Below are 25,857 nucleotides of genomic sequence, written 5' to 3'. Positions count from 1 at the left end.
ATCATGGAAAAAGCAAGAGAGTTCCAGAAAAACATCTATTTCTGCTTTATTGACTATGACAAAGCCTTTGACCGTGTGGACCACAATAAACTGTGAAAAATTCTGAAAGAGATGGGAATACCAGACCACCTGACCTGCCTCTTGAAAAATCTGTATGCAGGTCAGGAAGCAAATTAGAACTGGACATGGAACAACAGACTGTTCCAAATAGGAAAAGGACAGACTGTTGTTCCAAATAGGTTCCAAATAGGAAAAGGAGTATGTCAAGGCTGTATATTATCACCCTGCTTATTTAACTTCTATGCAGAGTACATCATGAGAAACGCTGGACTGGAAGAAACACAAGCTGGAATCAAGATTGCCGGGAGAAATATCAATAACCTCAGATATGCAGATGACACCACCCTTTTGGCAGAAAGTGAAGAGGAACTAAAAAGCTTCTTGATGAAAGTGAAAGTGGAGAGTGAAAAGGCTGGCTTAAAGCTCAACATGCGGAAAACGAAGATCATGGCATCCGGTCCCATCACTTCATGGCAAATAGATGGGGAAACAGTGTCAGACTTTATTTTTTTGATACCAAAATCACTGCAGATGGTGACTGCAGCCATGAAATTAAAAGACGCTTACTCTTTGGAAGGAAAGTTATGACGAACCTAGATAGCATATTCAAAAGCAGAGACATTACTTTGCCAACACGACTGAGCGACTGAACTGAACTGATATACATGTATAATATATGTATTTTAGAAAACTTATAAATTTTTGCCTAGCTAAAAAATTTATGACATTTTGATTCTGTTTGATGTAGTATGAATAGAATGCTAGATGTCTAATAAAAAAATAAATATGCAACAAACAACAAAAGTTAACTGTATAGCACAGGGAACTATAGTCAGTATCTTATAAAAACCTATAATGGAAAAGAATCTGAAAAATAATACATATGTCAGATCAGATCAGTCGCTCAGTCATGTCCGACTCTTTGCGACCCCATGAATCGCAGCATGCCAGGCCTCCCTGTCCATCACCAACTCCCGGAGTTCACTCAGACTCATGTCCATCCAGTCAGTGATGCCATCCAGCCATCTCATCCTCTGTCGTCCCCTTCTCCTCTTGCCCCGAATCCCTCCCAGCATCAGTCTTTACCAATGAGTCAACTCTTCGCATGAGGTGGCCAAAGTACTGGAGTTTCAGCTTTAGCATCATTCCTTCCAAAGAAATCCCAGGGCTGATCTCCTTCAGAATGGACTGGTTGGATCTCCTTGCAGTCCAAGGGACTCTCAAGAGTCTTCTCCAACACCACAGTTCAAAAGCATCAATTCTTCGACGCTCAGCCTTCTTCACAGTCCAACTCTCACATCCATACATGACCACAGGAAAAAGCATAGCCTTGACTAGACGAACCTTTGTTGGCAAAGTAATGTCTCTGCTTTTGAATATGCTATCTAGGTTCGTCATAACTTTCCTTCCAAGGAGGAAGCGTCTTTTAATTTCATGGCTGCAATCACCATCTGCAGTGATTTTGGAGCCCAGAAAAATAAAGTCTGACACTGTTTCCACTGTTTCCCCATCTATTTCCCATGAAGTGATGGGACCGGATGCCATGATCTTCATTTTCCGCATGTTGAGCTTTAAGCCAACTTTTTCACTCTCCTCTTTCACCTTCATCAAGAGGCTTTTGAGTTCCTCTTCACTTTCTGCCATAAGGGTGGTGTCATCTGCATATCTGAGGTTATTGATATTTCTCCTGGCAATCTTGATTCCAGCTTGTGTTTCTTCCAGTCCAGCGTTTCTCATGATGTACTCTGCATAGAAGTTAAATAAGCAGGGTGATAATATACAGCCTTGACATACTCCTTTTCCTGTTTGGAACCAGTCTGTTGTTCCATGTCCAGTTCTAACTGTTGCTTCCTGACCTGCATACAGAGTTCTCAAGAGGCAGGTCAGGTGGTCTGGTATTCTCATCTCTTTCAGAATTTTCCACAGTTTATTGTGGTCCACACGGTCAAAGGCTTTGTCATAGCCAATAAAGCAGACATAGATGTTTTTCTGGAACTCTGTTGCTTTTTCCATGATCAAGCGGATGTTGGCAATTTGATCTCTGGTTCCTCTGCCTTTTCTAAAATCAGCTTGAACATCAGGAAGTTCACAGTTCACATATTGCTGAAGCCTGGTTTGGAGAATTTTGAGCATTACTTTACTAGCGTGTGAGATGAGTGCAATTGTGCAGTAGTTTGAGCATTCTTTGGCATTGCCTTTCTTTGGGATTGGAATCAAAACTGACCTTTTCCAGTCCTGTGGCCACTGCTGAGTTTTCCAAATTTGCCGGCATATTGAGTGCAGCACTTTCACAACATCATCTTTCAGGATTTGGAATAGCTCAACTGGAATTCCATCACCTCCACTAGCTTTGTTCGTACTGACGCTTTCTAAGGCCCACTTGACTTCACATTCCAGGATGCCTGGCTCTAGGTGAGTGATCACACCATCGTGATTATCTGGGTCGTGAAGATCTTTTTTGTACAGTTCTTCTGTGTATTCTTGCCACCTCTTCTTAATATCTTCTGCTTCTGTTAGGTACATACCATTTCTATCCTTTATCGAGCCTATCTTTGCATGAAATGTTCCTTTGGTATCTCTGATTTTCTTGAAGAGATCTCTAGTCTTTCCCATCTGTTGTTTTCCTCTGTTTCTTTGCAATGATCTCTGAAGAAGGCTTTCTTATCTCTCCTTGCTGTTCTTTGGAACTCTGCATTCACATGCTTATATCTTTCCTTTTCTCCTTTGCTTTTCGCTTCTCTTCTTTTCACAGCTATTTGTAAGGCCTCCCCAGACAGCCATTTTGCTTTTTTGCATTTCTTTTCCATGGGGATGGTCTTGATCCCTGTCTCCTGAACAATGTCACGAACCTCATTCCATAGCTCATCAGGCACTCTATCTATCAGACCTAGGCCCTTAAATCTATTTCTCACTTCCACTGTATAATCATAAGGGATTTGATTTAGGTCATACCTGAATGGTCTAGTGGTTTTCCCTACACTCTTCAATTTAAGTCTGAATTTGGCAATAAGGAGTTCATGGTCTGAGCCACAGTCCGCTCCTGGTCTTGTTTTTGCTGACTGTATAGAATATGTATGTATGTATACATAAATGAATCACCTGCTGTGCACCTAAAGCACTGTAAGTCAACTATACTTCAATAATATATATATTGTAAGAGAAAAAAGTATTACCAAATACACGATCATAAGGCAATAAAACCGAATTCTACTAACAAAAGCAAAAAACTGAAAGGCCCTTCCATTAAACAACTGTTAGGTAAAGGGGGAAATATAAGCTCAAATTACACAATTTTTAAAAAATAATGGCCACAAAAACACTATGTATCAATATTTATAGCATACAGCTAATGGAGTGATCAGTGGAAAATTCACTACAGAAACACTAACAATAATAAAAAATAAAAATAAAGTCCCACCCCTGCCAAACAAAGGCCAAAGTATACCACAAAGAAGGAAATATATTTTATAAAGATAAAAGCAAAAATCAAAGAAAAAAAGGTAGCAGATGGAATTAATAAAAATCCTGCTTCTTAAAATTAGCAAAATAGACAAACCACTAGTTAACTTATTCAGGAGTACAAAAACAAGAAAAAAAAATCACAAATACACAAAATAAGAAATGACAAGGGGGAAATAACCATAACCACTCAAACAGAAGAAGAAGAATTTTTTAAGAAACTACTTTGCAAACTGGTGTGCAAATAAATTAGAAAATCCAGATAAAGTGAATAATTTTCTAAGGAAATACAGACTGCCAAAACTGGTCCATTCGAGAGAAAATGCTGGCAAACCAATTTCTATATAAAAACAGAGCAATTTTAAAACTACCCCACAGAAAAGCACCAAGCTTTTATTTGTTTGGTTTCAAAATGGAATTCTATCAAACTTTCAAAGACCATACCATTCCATGCTCTATAAATTATTCCAGAGAAGCAAAAGGAAAAGAAAATGCACCACTTCCTTTCATGAAGCAAATATAACACTGATATCTATACCAGAAAAAGACAGCTACTTCAGTGATATGGACGGCAGATACCTTGTTCCTGATTCAAAGAAGATTCTAATTATTTTTAAATTATAACGATAGTTATATCACAGTATTTTAAAAATCCTTAAACCTACAATTCTCAGGTTACTCAAGTGAACTGACGCATACTTCAAGCTCAGCGGTTGCTTCACGTACACTGGTCACCCAGCCTGGCCCCACCACCTACGGGAGATCTGTTCCCTTATCGTCACCGCTGTTACCTCCTCTCTGTTTTTCAAAAACAGGTTCTTAGAAGAATTTCTCAGGTTTGCCCCCAACCTCACCATGGGGAGGGCTGCCTCAAAAGCACTGTTTACTGCTTCTAGCAAGATCTTTTTATTTGGTTATCCTGTTTTTCATTCCTGTTTCATCTTTCCTTATCTCAGCCAGCTACTTTAGGCGGCTCTAGTTGTGTATAGTTGATGCCCTCTAGGATCCTGCTGAGCACACACACTTAAAACTTTCTAAAACCTTTTAAAATTTATCTATTAAAACAGCACAGATGGGCATGAAATTTCAGAGAAAAAGCCCAAGGTTCCATCGACTCCCAGCTGTATTCGTCAAAAGTAAGTACAGTTAGCAAGTTTCCTGTAACACTGAGAAACGTCTCACGCATATACACACACACACACCAGATCAGCTCAGTCGTGTCCAACTCTTTGTGACCCCATGAATCGCAGCACGCCACACACACACACTTACCTACATGTGCACAGGTGCATACTCCATGCCAGGCTATGTGAAACACACACACAAATGGAAGCCTGATCTACACCCGATTTCTCACTTACTACAACACAAAGATCTTTCTATATGATCTTTCTATTCTTTTTAATGGCTATACATTATTCCATTATAAGAATGTACTATTCATAATTTAATCCCTATTAAAGGACATTTATATTATTCCTAGATTTTTGTTAATACAAATAATGCAGCATATCATACCCTTTATAATTATCTTTATACAAGCTTACAAGTATGTTTGTAAATTAAAATTTTAGAAACAAAACTGTTTTGACAAGAGTGTTTTTTTAACTCTGATAAATCTGCCAAACTGCACTCAAAAGAAGGTAACAGTTTCAACTCCCATGAAATGAGTGTGAAAGTCCCTGTTTTCTCCCAGTTTTGCCAATACTACATATATTACCAAACTTTTTCATCTGAGTCATGGAAAATGGTACCATTCTACTTTGCATTTCTGTGTGAGACTGAGCAATTTTTCAAGTTTTCAGACCATTTTTTTTTTCCCTTTTCTGTGAGTTGTCAGCTTGCCATTGTTCATTTTCTATTGGATTTTTTTTCTTACTCATTTAAAGGAGCTCTTGATAGAACCAGAAAAATGATCCTTTATTATATGTGTGACAACATTTGTCTTAGCATTTTTCCTTTTTTACTCACTTGTGGTTAATTTTTTTGCCCCCAAAGAAATTCATCTTGGCATGATTAAATTTATCAGCTTGTTCCTTTATGGTTTCTGGGTTTCTTGCTATGTTTAGAAAAACTTGACTCACAGCAAGTTGTTGTGAGCTTGAAGTAAATTAATAACACATAAAATGCTTAGCACAGAAAAAACTCTAAGGACTTTCCCCTTAGGAACTAGGAATTTTGTTTTAGGTCAGAATAAAATACTTACAATAAAGGCACAGATTTTAACAGGACCCTTCACAATAGGTACTAAAAAGACAGGGTGACTGGAAGAAGAAAGTAAATAAGACAGAGATGAGAATTTACATCAGGAAAAGAGTATGAAGACAGAGAAGGCATAATTATATTTTTCCCACTAATATTTTTTAATTGGTAGAAAATTGCTTTATAATATTGTGCTTTTTTCCTGAGGTACAATAACACAAATCAAGTCATGAAAAGCATTAGTCACTCAGTCACATCCAACTCTTCGCACCTCATGGACTGTAGCCCGCCAGGCTCCTCTGTCCATGAGATTTCCGAGGCAAGAATACTGGAGTGGGTTGCCGTTTCCTTCTCCAGGGGATATTCCTGACCCAGGGATCGAACCCGGGTCTCCTGCATTGCAGGTGGATTCTATACCGTCTGAGTCGCCAGGGAAGCCATAATTTTATATATATATATATATATATATATATATATATATATATCCCCTCCCTTTTGAGTCTCTCTCCCCTACAAATATTTCAGATTTAAATAAAAAGTTGCAAATTATAAAACAGAAAAGACTTCTCCATACTCATATTATTACATAAATTTTTTTCTCCTCAATTATGAACTAGCTCTGACAGCAAGGAAAAAAATAATTTACTGGCTATTATTTATTATGGCTGGTTAAAACTGCGGCCACAGGGCTTCCCTGGTGGTCCAGTGGTTAAGAATCCGCCTTGCAATGTAGGGGACATGGGTTTGATCTCTGATCCAGGAAGGTCCCACATGCCATGGAGGCAACCAAGCCCATGCATCCTAGGGCCCGTGCTCCGAAATAAGAGAAGCCACCACAATGAGAAGCCCACGTACCGCATCTGGAGAGTGGCCCCCCTCTCCACCACTAGAGAAAGCCCACACGCAGCAACAAAGACCCAGCAGCCAAAAATAAAAATAAATAATAAATACATTATTTTTTAAAAACTGTGGCCACATTTACTGACTGTTTTCCCTGGGGCCAGCATACAATGTAGACTCCAAAAATCAAATTTTTAGCCTTTACACTGTTATTTATTTCTAAAAATTTCTAGAGCAGGACTCTAAGCCTAGATGGTCTTCATTCATAACCATGCGTTCCCACCTTTGTGTGTTTTAAAAACACAACATTTACGTAGAGTATCCTGCTGAGGCTTAGAGACATTATAAAAGTGACTGCTGAAGGTGAGCTAGGTAACCACCACGGACACCCATCAGGCAGACTGGCACAGGGGAAAAAGCACGTGGTCTCTTTACCCTTTTATTAAACAAACTATTACTGCTTCATTGCCAAGTTCTAATTATGCCTATCATGTTATTAAGAGGGAACAGAGGAGAGTAATGTTTACGGGGAAAACTCAGTAACCAGCATTTAGCACAAAGGCTAGACAGAGTACGGGCTTAACAAACATTGGTTATCGCTGTTGTTATCATTATTATTATTGGTGGAAGATATGCAGATAGATTCTTCTCTTGCATAATTATGTTAGTTTCACATGGCCCATTTTGACATATGAATCATTTATGTTACACTGTCTTTGCAAAAACTGAACTTCAGGGCTCAGGGGCTGTCCCCACGTTATTTCGAATGGTGTATAATTAGAAATTGAAAGTTCTACAACATAATCCACCCACTTGAGTTTTGATATATTGTAAACTCTCCTTCCTGAGCTATGCTTTTCAAAAAGTTCTTTGTATTTACCAGAAACTTTTTCCCAATTGCATGTTTAATATTTGTAGTTCAACGACTAGCAGTTTTGTGATTCGCAAAATGCTCACCTCTAACACACAGCAGTTAAGAGTTCATTCAATCCCTGAGATCTTAGTGAGGGAGGGTAAAGGATATGCGTGTGCTAAGTCGCTTCAGTTGTGTCTGACTCTGTGCGACCCTGTGGACTAGCCCACCAGGCTTCTCTGTCCATGGGGATTCTCCAGGCAATACTGGAGTGGGTCGCCATGTCTTTCTCCAGGGGATCTTCCCAACCCAGGGACTGAACCTATGTCCCTTGCATCTCTTGCGCTGGTAGGCGGGTTCTTTACCACTGAGCCATGAGGGAAGCCAAAGAATCGTGAAGTTAATAGGTTTAATATTAGATTATAGAGCCGGCCTCAAGGATGACAGAAACACTTGTAATGGTAGGTACTGAGGCCACACATCTCTAAATCCTGCCCCCATCTTCTGCTTCATGTGAATTCAAACAGCAGAGGTTAGTGTCCCCAAATCATGTAAATTTATCTATGTTACCTCAAGGGAGGGGAAAAGGGCATTTGGGTTTATCAACAAGGTAGGTCCATAAAAGATGAGAAGAAACAGATAAATGTCAGTCTGCCTAACATCTACCATAGGCACTTGGTGAAGGACAGATGCCTGAGTTAATTTTGGGGAATGAAGAAAAACCAGGGAGGAGAAAAGCCAGAGAGGAAGGGCACAGGGGAAAAAATCACATGCAGAAGAGGGGAAGAGAGTTCTCTTCTGTATTTTTTTTTTCAGTGCCCTGCCACAAGGCATGCTGGATCTTAGTTCCCTGACCAGGGATCAAACCGGTGCCCCCTGCAGTGGAAGTACAGAGTCTTAACCACTGGGCCAGCAGGGAATATGAGCATGCGCCTCTTGTATGCTGTAACTCGCACAAACCTGCAGGTGCTTGACAACCCCTTCTAATCGGTCATCCTCTGGCACTGCCTATTTTGTAAAAAAATTTTTTTTTTACTTTTATATTGGGTATAGCCAATTAACAATGTTGTGATAGTTTCAGGTGGACAGCAAAGGGACTAAATACATATACATGCATCCATTCTGCCCCCAACTCCCCTCCCGTCTAGGCTGCCACATAACACTGTGCAGGGTTCCCTGTGCTGTGCAGTAGGTCCTTGTTTGTTATTCACTTTAAATATAACGGTGTGTACATGTCGATCTCAAACACCCTCGCTATCCCTTTCCCCATCCTTCCCCCTGTTAAGTTCGTTCTCTTAGTCTGTGGCACTATTACTTATTAAGACTCTCAGGTCATAACACGGCCCAGGTGGGTACCACCCATCTCGCAGAAAGAGCTGAAAACACATACACACTCACACAACCCCAATGCTTGTGGAAAAAAGAGCCTCCAATCAATGTGTGAAACAAATCAGCCCTGTGCTGAGTGGGCCTGAAGAAAGGAAAGACAGAATCCCCCACCTCCAGGAGAGTTTACTAACCCAAACTACTTGCCGGGAAATCATACCAAAAATGTAAATCTCTCATTACTGAGCACAGATTCTACAAAGCCCTAGCTCACTGAGACCAGGCTCTTCTTTATGTCAAGTGAGTTTAAAAAAGAAAATGCTGATGAACCAAAAAGAAAATACAATGATGCTGATTATTTTATCCATGCGTCCCCTTCCCCCCAGAGATGTGGGGAAACAGTCAAGCAGGCTGTTAATTTCAGGAACTTATTCTCAAGGCTGCTATGCTAAGAAGGGAGTTTAAACTAGGGATCCAAAGTCTAATTTCAGTTTCTTGCCTAAATATAAAGTGATACTGGGTATGGCTTTCTTACCCGCTGCTCTACAAAAATGATTATCTTTGTCCTTGGGGAGAAAGCTTAAAGTGGTACTTTCTGCAGATTACAAGAATATTCCTCTTTTCCAATTAAATGCTAATTTTCAATGGGGAAAAGGATGAGTCATGAGGGAGGGGTAGTCGATAGGGAAAGGATTCTAGGTAACAGAGGCTAGAAAAAAAGTTAAGGCAGTTTTTTAATGGTAGTATAGAGCTATGGCTTAATTGATCGTTATCTTTTCACAGAGTTTCATTGGTCAGCATCTCTGCTCTGATGACAAGGCATTGGAAACTGCCTCCAAAAACCTTTCCACAAATGGCTTCTATCCTGTTCGAAGTCTCTCTCTTGTTTGTCTGCTCTCCTAGGGTCTACTCGAACCTCTTACAACCCTCCCTTCAGAGCAGCTAGAGGGATATTTTTAACTAGATCATCTCATGCCACTCCCCGATCACATCCTTCTATGGGTCTGAGCTGCTCTTAAAATACAATCCAAACTCTTCTCTGTGGTCCACGTGATGCTGAGGACCTTAATAATCCCTGCGTGGTCTAGTCCCCACCTACAGCCCCAGTGTCAGCTCCACCACGTGCTGCTGTCTGTCCTTCAAGCATGCTGAGAACTCCCCACCTCAGCACTTTCACACTCACTGTTTCCTTAAAACCTGGACACTCAGCGCCTAGTACAGTGCCCCCTATACGTAGTAATCCCCTGATAACTAAGTTAAATCCCACATTCGTGAATGAATAAGTCAAGGTTCCATTACAGTGGGTCAGTGGAATGACAAAGGCTTGGATCTATAGTCTACTGTTTTTAAAATAAACATATTGCATGTGGGTATAGGTATGTGTATATAAACAGACATACACAGTGTGTGTGAATGTGCACATCAGTGCACAAGTATGTGTGTACTCTAAACAGTACGCTCTATACTGACAAATTTCAGTTTCAGTTTGGTACTACTTTCATCAAACTCATTCGATGTTGGCCTACAAGTCTGTCTCCCTCTAAAGTCAATGCTACTTGAAAACATGAACTGTGTCTTTCATATTTCAGCACTGCTAAGAGTTTGCTAAATGCACATCACCCTCCAAAACTCAGTAGTGAACTGGGCTGCAATTTTAGGGAGCCTGAATCCACTTCGGGGGTGGGGGGGGGGGGCGGTTCTCAAACCCTTGGCTGCAGTCCACAGCTGCCACAGAACCTACCAAACATCAGTATTTGTCTTCCCCTTCCTTAAAAAGGGCAGCATTGGAGGGCAAGTGCTATCTGTGTTTCCCAAAGGGAAAAAGGAATAAGCACAGTGTCTTCTATTGTTCTGCTGCTGCCTAACAAAGTACACCAAGGCCCACTAGTAACAATTACAAACAAGGGTTGGCTCTGCTTTTCCAGTTCTCGTGTGACTCTCTAACAGTCACCACATTGACCACGTGCAAGAGGAGTAAGTAATCTCAGCAGTGGGCCTTGCATTTGAGCAGCTCTGGACAAAAACCCGAGTTCTGGATAGGACGTTAGCAAAGACAACAAGTTTCAACTGGAAAGACACAGAGCTGTTATTTTTCAGTAAGGCAAGTTTACTGACTCCCACAGGAGATAAACAAACATGGCCACCAGGGAGAGCCTGGGACAAAATGTACTTGACCTGCAACAGATAAACCAAAAGCCTAGAGTTAGAGAACAAGCTAAATTTTCTGCCCCTCTCAGTACAAGTCATCAGTCTCTCCCAGAGGAAAAAAAGCAAATGCCAAAGATGTACCAGATGCTGAAAGATATAACCTGTTTGGTCAGCCAGGAGAGTCAGAGTAGAGCAGCCAAGCAATCTCAAAATCTAAACACAGAAACGGAACTGCCATTACTCTATTACCTGGGTGTGTTGTTTAGTGGCTAAGCCATGTCTGACTCTGCAACCCCATGGACTGCCAGGCTCCTCTGTCCATAGGATTTCCCAGGCAAGCATACTGCAGTGGGTTACCATTTCCTTCTCCAGGGGATCTTCCCAACCCAGGGATCCAATCTCCTACATTGGCAGGCAGATACTTTACTGCCTAGCCACCAGGGAAGCCCACGGCAGAGGGGTGTGGGGGGGTGGGGCTTGTCATTTAATTGCACATCCTTTCCCTACCTGTGATGCTGAGAGGCATCAGCATACTGAATATGACATTTTAATTACTGAACACATAGAGACTCTAAACCCATGAACCAAAAAAGATTAGTTTGATAATTAAGCTACACAAAATTCAGAATATTAGTCACTGAGGAGTCAGCTCCTATGATCACCTCCTCAGAGACTTTTCCTAAACCCATTATCAAAACTAACCACATTCTCCACATTTGCTTTTTTCAGCCTCCCAGAAGTTATTACTACCTGAAATAGTCTTATTTATTCATGGGTTTGTTCACGTTCTCTCTCAGTCATGAGAACAGCAATCTTTGCCTACTTTATTGCCTCATCCTGCCTGGTTCAGTAACTACTTGGTGAATGTATTAATTTTGAGGTTAAACGTCATTTGAAAAAGAGCAGTTTGAAGACTGAAGACAATATCCGATTTCAAGACTTGTTATAAAGCTACAATGATCAAGATCGTGCAGTACTGACATAAAGACAAATAGATCAATAGAACAGAAGAGAGTCCAGAAATAGACCCATGAACAAATGGACAACTGATCTTCAAAAAAGGTGTGAGTTCAGTAAAGATGGACAGTCTTTCCAACAAGCGGCGCTAGAACAACTGAACACTCATATGCAAAGAAGAGAAGATATATCCACGGCCCATACCAACATACAAAAGTTAACTCAAGTGGATCACAAACCTAAAACTATAAAACTTGGAGAAAACACTTGAGACTTAGATTAAGCAAAGATTTCTTAAGAATAACACCAAAAGCATGATCCACTTTTTTTAACTGATAAATTCGACTTCATCAAAATTAAAACCCTCTGCTTAAGACACTGTTTAAAAAAATGAAAAGACAAGCTACAGACTAAAAGAAAATGCTTGCAATTCCGATCAAAGACTTGTATCCAGAATAAAAAAGCTCTCAAATTTCAATAAGAAAACAAAGAAGTAAATTTTATTTTTTACACATAAATTTTAAAAGGGAAAATATTTAATCAATAGATGTGCCACCAAAGAAGAGATACAGATGGCAAACAAACACATGAAAAAATGATCAACATTATTAGTCACCAGGGAAAATACAAATTAAAATTACAATAAATAAATATCAAATCAGTATGCTGTACACCTGAAACTAATATAATGTTACATGTCAATTATACCTCTATTAAAATAAGTAAATTAAATTTAAAAGTACTGATATAGGAAAAAACTATAATGACACACCTTTACATGAATGAAATTTAAAAACTGACCACACCAAGTGTTGGCCAAGATGCGGAGAAACTGAATTCTTAATACACTGCCAGTGGGAACATTTTGAAAAAGTTTGGTAGTTTCTGAAAAAATTAAATATACATCTGCTCAAACAGGGGCTCTGTATCAACCTAGAGGGGTGGGATGGGGAGGGAGATGGAGGAGAGGTTCAAAAGGGAGGGGACATATGTATACCCATGGCTGATTCACGTTGAGGTTTGACAGAAAACAACAAAATTCTGTAAAGCAATTATCCTTCAATTAAAAAATAAATAACTTTTTAAAGTAAAAAAAAAATTATAAACTATACTCCAATAAAATTTTTTAAAATTATATCTCCTAAATATATATATACACATCTGCTATGTGATCCAGCCATACCACTGATAAGGATTTTTCAAAGAAGAATGAAAGTATACATCCATATAAACACATGAACACGGACATTCAGAGCAGTTTTATTTGTGATGCCAAACTCTGAAACAACCCAAATGTCCACCAACAACTGGATGGAAAAATGAATGGCGGTAAAGCCATACAGTAGAATATCACTAATCAATAAAAAGGAACTATTTGTCATACACAACAACATAGACGAACCTCGATATAATTTTGCTGAGCATAAGAAGCCACACACAAAAGTCCACTTGTATAAAATCCTGGGAAATGCAAACTAACGTATAGTGACAGAAAGCAGAAAAGTGTCTGCCTGGCAACAAGGAAGGGATTATAAAGGGTTCCAGGAGCCATCACAGGGGTGATGGATATATTCATTATCTTGATTGCGTTGCTGGTTTCTTGAGTGTATACATGTGTGGAAACTTATCAAATTGTATGCTTAAATATATGCAATTTGTGGCATGTCACTTACACCTCAATAAAGCTGGTTTAAAAATAATAAAAAAACCTATGATCTGAAAACTAATAATAAATAATCCCCAATTGTGTGCATTGTTGTTGTTGTTATCGTTTAGTTGCTAAATCATCTCTGACTCTTTTGCAACCCCATGACCTGCAGACAGCCAGGCTCCTCTGTCCAAAGGATTTCCCAGGCAAGAATACTGGAGAGGGTTGCCATTTCCTTCTCCAAGGACTCTTCCCCACCCAGGGATCCAACCCGAGTCTCCTGCATTGGCAGGTGAATTCTTAACCACTGAGCCACCTGGGAAGTCGTGCATTACAATCATAATCTGACTTTTTAGGGGGCACATATTTTTCTTCCATAACAAGTATGAGAGGGCTGTAGGAGGAGAGGAGGAATTACTTCATTTCAAACTGTCATCTTTACCACTTGCTGCTTTGGCTCTTCTCACACTTCCTGGCTCCTAAATTAACCAGTTGGACAATGTAGGGTCTATTATTACCCAGCCCCTACCCCACCCCCAGTCCCCAGACTTTTTGTCTCCTAAAAGAAGCAGATCCTTACTTGTCTGGAAAAGCAGACACAAGGAACAAAAGGCTCAATGACTATTTGACAGATTAAAGAATAGAAAACTGTTTTATTTAAATGCTCTCTAAAGAATTAGAACATTTGAGGCTATACACTGTTCTGCTGAAATGCAATTATATATTACCCAGATCTGTAAGCACTTGCCAGAAGACCTGTCCAAATCACTCACTGCTTAAGTTTTCAGTTTTCTCCTTTCTCTCTTTTCATCCCATCAATGACTAATGTGCAGGTGTATTTCTGAGAAGACATTCCTAATGTTTTGAAAAGTCTCTCAGTCAATAACCCCAACAGCTTGAAACAGTTTTCCAAATGTCTAAGACAGTGTGAACCCTATACAGAATGACAATACAATAGCAGGATCATTATTTGAAAACAATTGATCATACTAATATTTAACAACAAAATTAAGGCTTACAAATGATTGGCAACAGTTGTAATAGCAGACTAGTAATTAACAGTGGGGTTCTGTCTCCACCACTTACTGATCGAGTGACCTTAGCCAAGAGTCGGACACGACTGAGCGACTAACACTAGAACTAACACTACTAGGCAAGTGGCTTAACTTCTGAAATTCATTTACTCTCTTTAGAGCGGGATAACAGTACCTACCTGATAGGGTTATAATAAGGATTAAACGTGTCTGGCATACGATAAACGCTAAATAAATGTTAGCCGTTAGTAGTATGGTTACTCTGAACTTTCCAAGGATCTCATTAACTCACTCATCTTCCTTCTGACTCTTAGGTTCAAACCCTGTCATTTACCAGTATGTTTCTTCTGAGCCTCAGTTTCCAGATCCGTAAAACGGAGGTGATTAATGTTACCTGACTTTTAAGGTTGTGGTGAAGGATTACAATAACTAAAGATACGATCCCTTCCCTCCCACCTCCCAAAGCGAACATCGCAGAGGAAGGAAATACTTCTAATAGCTGCAGATACAGTCAGTTTTTCCATTTCTGGCACGTGAGGCGTGGGGGGGGTGGGGAGGAAGAAGATGCAAAGAGGCATACAAAGTGGTCAAGGACCCTGAGTAAAGCCCCCAAATGCGCGCAAGACGCAGTGTGACCCAAAGAGGCTGGACTATTGGCCTGGCCTCGCGCAACTCTCTCCTCTCCCCTCCCGCGTCCCGGGCCGAGGAGCCTCCCCTAAGTGAGCGGGGTTATTTCGGAATCACCATGAGGCAATTCTCATGAGGCAATGGGTCAGGAATGCGGCGCGCCGAGCCGGGCCGCTAGCGTCCGCGGTTCCCCGGCCGGCTCTACCTGACCCCGTCCTGACGGGCATCCCCAGGGCTGCGGGAGCCGGAACTCCGCGGAGGCAGGAAATGAATGAGGACCCGAGGGGTTGGGGGCGCGCTAGGGCCGGGCCCCGGGGCCCTGGAGGGCTTAGGGAGCTGGAACGGAGCCTGCCCCGCGACCCCGGGCGGGAGTCCGAAGCCCAGCCGGGCCGCCCCCTCCCGGGCGGAGCAGACTGAAAGAGGCGGGGGCCGGGCCGAGGCCCGGGCTAGGCCCTCGGGGCTCCTCACCTCCGCGATGTCATGTTCCTCCCGCCCTCCGGCTCCGCGACGAACCGGCTCCTTACTCAGGCTCCGCTGGGCCCGGTCACATCGGGCTGGCCAGAGGGAGGCCCGCTCCGGACCGGACGGAGAGGGGGGCAGAGCCAACCGGCCGCGCGCAGACCCCCCTCAAGGCCTGAGGAGCCCGGAGACTGTGCAGCCGCCCCCCAAGCCCGGTTCGCTCCTCCTCCTCCTCCCCCGCCCTTCCCCGCCGGCTCCTCCATGACGTCACTCCCACGCGACACCCGCCACTACTTCCTGCTTCCATTCTGTGCTGAGGCTGGTCCTAGCAGTTTAGTGGCTCTGTGGAGCCTCCGCCGCGCTGTTCCCAAAGGACCTTCTCATTCTTCTTTAGATCTTGGCGTTAAACCGTGCGTTGTGTGCTCAAAGTTACACTCAGTCGCGTGAATTGATCCTATCTGCTCCCACAGCGTCAATTTCCATCCCTGTGCTGTGAAGTCGAATTTCATTCATTTCATTCCTCAAATAGTTGTTCCACTTACTGCTGTGTAACCTTAGGAAAGAGATTGGGGTCGGAAAGAGTCGGACACGACTGAGCGACTGAACTGAACTGAACCTTAGGAAAGTTGCTTGATTTCTCTGAGCCTCCATTCCTTGATTTCTGTAAAAAGAGAATAGTAATTGTATTTTCTTCTTGGATTATGAGGACGATTAAATATGTAAAATGTTTAGAACTAGGCCTGGTCTGTTTAATAAGTTCTCAGTTGGTAAAGAATCCGTCTGCAGTGCAGGAGACCCTGGTTCGATTCCTGGGTCGGGAAGATCCCCTGAAAAAGGGAAAGGCTACCCACTCCAGTATTCTGGCCTGGAGAATGCCAAGAACTGTATAGTCCATGGGGTCGCAAAGAGTCGGACACGACTGAGCGACTTCTACTCACTCTCTCCTATAGTTATTGGGGCTTCCCTGGTGGCTCAGATGGTAAAGAATCGGCCTGCAATGCAGGAGATCCCAGTTCAGTCCCTAGGTCGGGAGTATCCCTTGGAGAAGGGAATAGCTACCCAATCCAGTATTCGTGCCAGTAGAATTCCATAGAGAAGCCTGTCAGGCTACGGTCCATGGAGTCACAAAGAGTTGGACACAACTGAGCAACTAACGCTTTCACTTTTTCACTTTTTTGTGTGTAATTATTAGCTCTATTATCATTAGAAGGAAACGTGAGCGTTTTCTGTCTGCTAGGCACTGATTTTCCACTATAGAGATAAAGGAGTGAACTGAAAAGACAAAAATCCCCGATATTCTCATGGGAGGAGCTACAGTAATCAAGATAAATAAAACAATTGAGATAATACCCCCCATACTCATCTCCCTTCTTTTCTCCATTGCCCTTTATATTACTTTAAATGGGGTATTTAGGGAAAGCTTCACTAAGGATGATATTTGAATCAAGGAGCAGTTTAGTAGTGAAGTTGCTCAGTTGTGTCTGACTCTTTGTGACCCAATGCACTGTAGCCTACCAGGCTCCTCCATCCATGGAATTTTCCAGGCAAGAGTACTGGAGTGGGTTGCCATTTCCTTCTCCAGGGGATCTTCCGGATCAAGGGATCGAACCCAGGTCTCCCGCATTACAGGCAGACACTTCACCATCTGAGCCACCAGGAAAGCCCTGAGCAGTCAGTGGAAATTTAGAAAAAGAGCATTTCAAGCACAGGAGGAGGCCAGTGCAAAGGCTCTGAGGCTAGAGGCTGACTTCTGTATTTGAAGAAAAAGGGAGAACATTGCAGGCAAATTCTTCATGAGTCTGAACCGCCAGAGAAGTTGGAGCACAGCAGGAGGTGGGGGATGGGGGGTGATATAGGAGATGTAGGGAGAGTAGTAGGAAATGAGATGAGGAAGGGGTAGAGATAATATAGGGTCCAAGAGCCTACTGAAATAAATAGTAGGGACTTCCCTGGCAGTCCAGTGGTTAACTCTCTGTGCTTCCAATGCAAAGGGCTTGGGTTCCATCCCTGATTGAAGAACTAAGATCCCATAGGCCAAAAAAAAATTTTTTTAATCCAGTAAAAACAAACAAACAAAAAAAAACAACAGAAAAAGATAAATGAACAGTAAAATGGAGAGTCATTAAAAGATTTTAAGCAGAGAAGAATATAATCTATGCTTTACAAGTATTACTTTGGGTACTTTGAGTAACTGAATGAAGAGGGCAAGGCTGGAAACAGAGACCAGTTCAGAATACTGTAACACTGGAGATGATGAAGATGAGGTAGCTCAGACCAGAGTGAGAAGGTAGAGCTTTTTATTTGAGAAAAATCTGCCCCTGTGACTCATGAAGGGCCACAGATCTAGTAAATGGCAGAACCAAAATTCAAACCCACAACTATAGAGCTCCAAAATCTTCATTTTTTCCCTCCCAGTGTTCCCCACATCATTCCTATACAAAGAACTCTCATACAGTATGCTAACTGCTTCAGCAATGATGCTACCCAAAAATTCTTACAAAAATTGTCTTTAATATATGCCAATTTAAGTCATAGACTTTGAACAAGCAGTTGTCCAGCCTGTTTCTTTTCATTCCCCTGAATCTGGCCACCCAGATGACAAGCAACATCCTATCTGATCTTAACCCTGAAGGCTTGTTCTCTCCAACTATTCACCACATAATAGCCATGGTAATCTAAACTGAAAAATTAGTCACTCCTTCAGTTGAACACTTCAATGTCTTCTCATTGCTTTTAAGATACAGTCAAAAATTTTTTTTCCAGACTTTCCTAGTGGCCCAGTAGTTAAGACTCCATTTTTCCAATGAAGAGGGCACGGTTCAATTCCTGGTTGGGAAACTAAGATCCCTCGTGATGCAGCGTGGCCAAAAAAAAAATGAAAACATATATAAAATGCACAGTATGCAGCTTGAGTTTTTAAAAGCATTTGACAACCATCTGGTCTGGTCCCTGCTCACTTTACCAGCCCCTTTTCTCCCCACCACTCTATGATCCAGCCATGCTGAATGATTTTCAGTTCCTTTAAATAGCCATGTTCTCTTCCAGCTCAGGGCCTTTAAACAATCTGCCCCCTTTCCTTAGAGGATTCTGACCCTCCCCATGAACTCTAGTCTATGCCTCTGATCTCAGGCTAGAAGTCATCTCCTCTGGAATAGAAAGAATCACCTCATTCTCCCAACCCCGTTTAGATGATCCCCAAGACACCTGTGGCTCAGATGGTAAAGAATCTGCCTGCAATGCAGGAGACCCAGGTTCTATCCCTAAGTCAGGCAGATCCCCTGGAGAAGGGAATGGCAAACCACTCTAGTATTCTTGCCTGGAGAATCCCAAGGACAGAATAGCCTGGTAGGCTATAGTCCATAGGGTCACAAAGCATCAGACAGAACTAACTGATCAATACTAAGACACCTATTGTAGCTTAGAACCTAACACACTCCATTATAAATCTAAGACACAATATCATATGAGGATTAAGTTGTTAATCTCCAAAGTTTAGTCTGCCTGGGTGTTCCCAGGCAAGTCACTTGGGTCCTGTTTCTGTTTGCTGCTGCTGCTGCTAAGTCACTTCAGTCGTGTCCGACTCTGTGCAACCCCCTAGACGGCAGCCCACCAGGCTCCCCCGTCCCTGGGATTCTCCAGGCAAGAACACCGGAGTGGGTTGCCATTTCCTTCTCCAATGCATGAAAGTGAAAAGTGAAAGTGAAGTTGCTCAGTTGTATCCCACTTTTAGTGATCCCATGGACTTCAGCCCACCAGGCTCCTCCATCCATGGGATTTTCCAGGCAAGAGTACTGGAGTGGGGTGCCATTGCCTTCTCCAGTTTCTCAGTTTACTTCTCTGTAAAATGGAGAGATCAAAATACTACCTACCATCAGTTCAGTTCAGTCACTCAGTCGTGTCTAGCTCTTTGCGACCCCATGGACTGCAGCACGCCAGGCCTCCCTGTCCATCACCACCTCCCGGAGTTAACTCAAACTTGTGTCCATTGAGTCAGTGATGCCATTCAACCATCTCATCCTCTATCGTCCCCTTCTCCTCCCGCCTTCAATCTTTCCCACCATCAGGGTCTTTTCCAATGAGTCAGTTCTTTGCATGAGGTGGCCAAAGTATTGGAGTTTCAGCTTCATCAGTCCTTCCAATGAATATTCAGGACTGATTTCCTTTAGGATTGACTGCTTTGATTTCCTTGCAGTCCAAGGGACTCTCGAGAGTCTTCTCCAGCACTACAGTTCAAAAGTATCAATTCTTTGGCGCTCAGCTTTCTTTATAGTCCAACTCTCACATCCATACATGACTACTAGAAAAACCATAGCTTTGACTAGATGGGCCTTCGTCAGCAAAGTAATGTCTCTGCTTTTTAATAAGCTGTCTCGGTTGGTCATAACTTTTCTTCCAAGGAGGAAGCGTATTTAAATTTCATGGCTGCAGTCACCATCTGCAGTGATTTTGGAGCCCCAGAAAATAAAGTCTGTCACTGTTTCCACTGTTTCCCCATCTATTCACCATGAAGGGATGGGACCAGATGCCACGATCTTTGTTTTCTGAATGTTGAGCTTTAAGCAGATTTTTTCATTCTCCTCTTTCACTTTCATCAAGAGGCTCTTTAGTTCTTCACTTTCTGTCATAAGGATGGTGTCATCTGCATATCTAAGGTTATTGATATTTCTCCTTGCAATCTTGATTCCAGATTGTGCTTCATCCAGTCCAGCACCTGCCATAGGGTAAGTTACAAAAAATAGAAGTTAATATTGTGAAGTACTTAGAACAGTGCCTGGCAAAGTCAGCATGCGATAAATGCTGGTTATCATTAGTCTCTTTTCCAAAGTAAACTGTAAGCTTTTTTTTTTTTTTTTTTCTTTTGGATGCACTACATGGCTTGCAGGATCTTAATTCCCTGAACAGGGATTGAACACAGGCCACAGCAATGAATGTGCCAAGTCACCACTGGACCACCAGAGAATTCCCAAACTGTAAGCTGTTTGAGTGAAGAAGCCATTGCTACGCCAGTATCTTCTATGTTCAATACACTCATCAGCTAGAATGATCTTTCTACAATACAAATCTAGTCATGTCCTTTCTATGAAAGAAGTTCAAAGCCTTTACTACGAGTGAAAATTCTTCCATGAGGCCCTTCTAAACATGAACTATGCCTACCTGTTCAGTTTCATTTACCTCAACTTCTTCACATAATCTGGTAGTTTCCAAAGGCCTCTGGCTCTTTCTTGTATCCTTGTCTTTCAAAATTTAATCCTCCTTTATTATATATCCTTTAGGGGACTTCCCTGGTGGTTCAGTGGCTAAGATTCCACACTCCCAATGCAAGGGGCCCTGTTTCGATCCCTGGTCAGGGAACTAGGTCCCACATAGCACAATTAAAAGATCCTCCCCGCAGCAACTAAGACCCAGTACAGTCAAATAAATTTTAAAAATTAATTAAATACCCTTTAAGTTTATCTCCATCTGGGAAACTGAACGTCATGCAAGATTCAGCTCCAACTCAATCAGCTCCTATAGGAAACATTCACTGCACACATCCCTTGACTACTTCCTGAAAATAAAATAGAAACCTCTCCCTGGAAATTCCCTGGCAGTCCAGTGGTTAGGGGGGCTTCCCAGGTGGCTCAGTGTGGAAAGGTATCCGCTTGTCAGAGCTGGAGGCGCAGGAGATACAGCTTTGATCCCTGGATCGGGAAGATCCTTTGGAGTAGGAAATGGCAACCCACTCCAGTAGTCTTGCCTGAAGACTCCCATGGCAGAGGAGCCTGGCGGGCTACAAGTCCGTGGGGTTACAAAGGAGTTAGACATGACTGATCAACTGAGCATGCCCAGTGGTTAGGGCTCAGCGCTTTCATTACCACGGGCCCAGGGTGGATCCCTGGTTGGGGAACTAATGTGAACAGAAAGCAAAAACAAAAAAAAAACCTCTCCCTAAACTTTGGGATTTGCCTGTTCATGCCTTTGTCAGTCCCTAACATTGTTGGTTGATTTCCTGTCTCTTCCCCTAGATCAGGAGCTCTTCTTAAACTCATTGTCTTCATCTTTTTATGCCCGGAGCCTAGCACAGGCATTAACAAGCTTAATAAATATTCCTTTTTCAGTTCAGTTCAGTTCAGTTGCTCAGTCGTGTCCGACTCTTTGTGACCCCATGAATCGAATGATGCAAGGCCTCCCTGTGCATCACCAACTCCCGGAGTTTACCCAAACTCATGTCCATTGAGTCGGTGATGCCATCCAGCCATCTCATCCTCTGTTGTCCCCTTCTCCTCCTGCCCTCAATCCCTCCCGGCATCAGGGTCTTCTCCAATCAATCAGTCAACTCTTTGCATCAGGTGGCCAAAGTATTGGAGTTTCAGCTTCAACATCAGTCCTTCCAATGAACACCCAGGACTGATCTCCTTTAGGATGGACTGGTTAGATCTCCTTGCAGTCCAAGGGACTTTCAAGAGTCTTCTCCAACACCACAGTTCAAAAGCATCAATTCTTCAGCGCTCTGCTTTCTTTATAGTCCAACTCTCACATCCATACATGACCACAGGAAAAACCATAGCCTTGACTAGATGGACCTTTGTTGACAAAGTAATGTCTCTTTAATATGCTGTCTAGGTTGGTCATAACTTTCCTTCCAAGGAGTAAGCATCTTTTAATTTCATGGCTGCAGTCACCATCTGCAGTGATTTTGGAGCCCCCCAAAAATAAAGTCTATCACTGTTTCCACTTTTTCCCCATCTATTTGCCATGAAGTGATGGGACCAGATGCCATGATCTTCATTTTCTGAATGTTAAACTTTAAGCCAACTTTTCCACTCTCCTCTTCCACCTTCATCAAGAGGCTTTTTAGTTCCTCTTCACTTTCTGCCATAAGGGTGGTGTCATCTGCATATCTGAGGTTATTGATATTTCTCCTGGCAATCTTGATTCCAGCTTGTGCTTCTTCCAGCCCAGCGTTTCTCATGATGTACTCTGCATATAAATTAAATAAGCAGGGTGACAATATACAGCCTTGACATACTCCTTTTCCTATTTGGAACCAAATATTCCTTTAGATATACTTTATTTTAATTTCTTCCTCATCTACAAAAACAATACAAGTTCCTTGAAATAGATCGAATAAAACAGTGATTTTCCCTGCTCTACAATGTATACACCCTCCCTTCCCAAACCCCTACCAGAGTTAGTGGTTTGGTGTGTATCCTTCCATACTTTTTTCTATACCTATACAAACACACATATCCCACAACCACACTCACTCACACACATAACATATATAGGGATTTTTAAAAATAGAGTCTTAGTGTGCATATATATTTATGGGTTCATAATATGTATCACTGTGGATGGTGACTGCAGCCGTGAAATTAAAAGATGCTTGCTCCTTGGAAGGATAGCTATGACAAACCTAGTGAGTGCCTTAAAAAGTAAAGACACCACTTTGCTGACAAGGGTCTATATAGTCAAAGCTATGGTTTTTCCAGTAGTCATGTTGAAGTTGGACCATAAAGAAGATTGAGCACTGAAGAATTGATGCTTTCAAACTGTGGTGCTGGAGAAGACTCTTGAGAGTCCCTTGGACACAGCAAAGAGATCAAACCAGTCAATTCTAAAGGAAATCAACACGGAATATTCATTAGAAAGAAGGACTGATGCTGAAGCTGAAGCTCCAATACTTTGGCCACTGGATGGGAAAAGCCGACTCATTGGAAAAGACGCTGATGATGGGAAAGACTGAAGGCAAAAGGAGAAGAGGGTGGCAGAGGATGAGGTGATTAGACAGCATCAGTGACTCAATGGACATAAATTTGAGCAATCTCCTGGAGATAGTGAAGGACAGGGAAGCCTGGCATGCTTCAGTCCATAGGGTCACAAAAAGTCAGACATGACTTAGCAACTGAACAACAACAGTAATAGGTATGTATTTGAACATACACATACATTTGTATATATGTGTGCATATATATGTGTATACATATAAAAATAAAACTCTGATATTTTTTCCTCTTAAAATATAATGGGCATTATTAACAGAAGCAGAAGATATTAAGAAGAGGTGGCAAGAATGCACAGAAGAACTGTACAAAAAAGACCTTCACAACCCAGTTAATCATGACGGTGTAATCACTCACCTAGAGCCAGACATCCTGGAATGTGAAGTCAAGTGGGCCTTAGAAAGCATCACTACGAACAAAGCTAGTGGAGGTGATGGAATTCCAGTGGAGCTATTTCAAATCCTGAAAGATGATGCTGTGAAAGTGCTGCACTCAATATGCCAGCAAATTTGGAAAACTCAGCAGTGGCCACAGGACTGGAAAAGGTCAGTTTTGATTCCAATCCCAAAGAAAGGCAATGCCAAAGAATGCTCAAACTACCACACAATTGCACTCATCTCACATGCTCGTAAAGAAATGCTCAAGGTTCTCCAAACCAGGCTTCAGCAATATGTGAACCGTGAACTTCCAGATGTTCAAGCTGGTTTTAGAAAAGGCAGAGGAACCAGAGATCAAATTGCCAACATCCACTGGATCATGGAAAAAGCAAGAGAGTTCCAGAAAAACATCTATGTCTGCTTTATTGACTATGCCAAAGCCTTTGACTGTGTGGATCACAATAAACTGTGGGAAATTCTGAAAGAGATGGGAATATCAGACCACCTGATCTGCCTCTTGAGAAATTTGTATGCAGGTCAGGAAGCAACAGTTAGAACTGGACATGGAACAACAGACTGGTTCCAAATAGGAAAAGGAGTACGTCAAGGCTGTATATTGTCACCCTGCTTATTTAACTTCTATGCAGAGTACATCATGAGAAACACTGGACTGGAAGAAACACAAGCTGGAATCAAGATTGCCAGGAGAAATATCAATAACCTCAGATATGCAGATGACACCACCCTTATGGCAGAAAGTGAAGAGGAACTAAAAAGCCTCTTGATGAAGGTGAAAGAGGAGAGTGAAAAAATTGGCTTAAAGCTCAACATGCAGAAAACGAAGATCATGGCATCCGGTCCCATCACTTCATGGCAAATAGATGGGGAAACAGTGGAAACAGTGTCAGACTTTATTTTTCTGGGCTCCAAAATCACTGCAGATGGTGATTGCAGCCATGAAATTAAAAGACGCTTCCTCCTTGGAAGGAAAGTTATGACCAACCTAGATAGCATATTCAAAAGCAGAGACATTACTTTGCCAACAAAGGTTCGTCTAGTCAAGGCTATGCTTTTTCCTGTGGTCATGTATGGATGTGAGAGTTGGACTGTGAAGAAGGCTGAGCGTCGAAGAATTGATGCTTTTGAACTGTGGTGTTGGAGAAGACTCTTGAGAGTCCCTTGGACTGCAAGGAGATCCAACCAGTCCATTCTGAAGGAGATCAGCCCTGGGATTTCTTTGGAAGGAATGATGCTAAAGCTGAAACTCCAGTACTTTGGCCACCTCATGCGAAGAGTTGACTCATTGGAGAAGACTCTGATTCTGGGAGGGATTGGGGGCAGGAGTAGAAGGGGACAACAGAGGATGAGATGGCTGGATGGCATCACTGACTCCATGGACGTGAGTCTGAGTGAACTCCAGGAGTTGGTGATGGACAGGGAGGCCTGGCGTGCTGCGATTCATGGGGTCGCAAAGAGTCGGACACGACTGAGCGACTGATCTGATCTGATCTGATCTGGTGGCTCAGAGGTTAAAGCGTCTGCCTGGAATGCGGGAGACCCAGGTTCAAACCCTGGGTTGGGAAGATACCCTGGAGGAGGAAATGGCAACCCACTCCAGTACTCTTGCCTGGAGAATCCCATGGAGGGAGGAACCTCGTGGGCTACAGTCCAGGAGGTCGCAAAGAGTCGGACACGACGGAGCGACTTCACTTACTCACTCAAGGGCTTCCTTGGTGGCTCAAACGGTAAAGAATCTGCCCGCAATGCGGGAGACCTGGGCTCGATCCCTAGGTTAGGAAGATCCCCTGGAGGAGGGTATGGCAACCCACTCCAGTATTCTGGCCTGGAGAATCCCCATGGAAAGAGGAGCCTGGTGGGCTACAGTCCATGGGGTCACAAAGAGTCGCGCACAACTGAGGCGATACAACTGAGTGACTAAGGCACAGCACAGTGAATGCTAAATTTTGCAATACCGCAACAAAACACTAGAGGGAGTTCATTATGTTTTTATGTCAATGGCAAGTCATTTAACAAACGTTTTGAAGTCATCACTAGGAGAGAGTCTCTGAGACTGTCAGAATTTTTGAGGGGTTCAAGTAAGCCA

At 42.4% G+C, this 25,857-nt stretch overlaps 1 protein-coding gene across 2 annotated transcripts in view; it reads right to left on the bottom strand.

Moving 5' to 3' along the window:
• Positions 1-15,859, bottom strand: part of PTPN11 (protein tyrosine phosphatase non-receptor type 11) — a 70,831-nt gene extending 54,972 nt beyond the window's left edge. For both annotated transcript variants that reach the window (XM_025267535.3, XM_006052992.4), the window contains exon 1: positions 15,623-15,859. In XM_025267535.3, the coding sequence (XP_025123320.1) occupies positions 15,623-15,636 (14 nt within the window). In that variant the 5' untranslated portion in view covers positions 15,637-15,859. The remainder of the gene's footprint in view (positions 1-15,622) is intronic.
• Between the last annotated feature and the right edge of the window lie 9,998 nt (positions 15,860-25,857).

The sequence above is a fragment of the Bubalus bubalis genome, chromosome 17 (genome assembly GCF_019923935.1).
Source record: "Bubalus bubalis isolate 160015118507 breed Murrah chromosome 17, NDDB_SH_1, whole genome shotgun sequence".
NCBI lineage: Eukaryota > Metazoa > Chordata > Mammalia > Artiodactyla > Bovidae > Bubalus > Bubalus bubalis.
The sequence above is the reverse complement of the archived record's forward strand: the minus strand, read 5'-3'. Positions and strand labels throughout refer to the sequence as shown.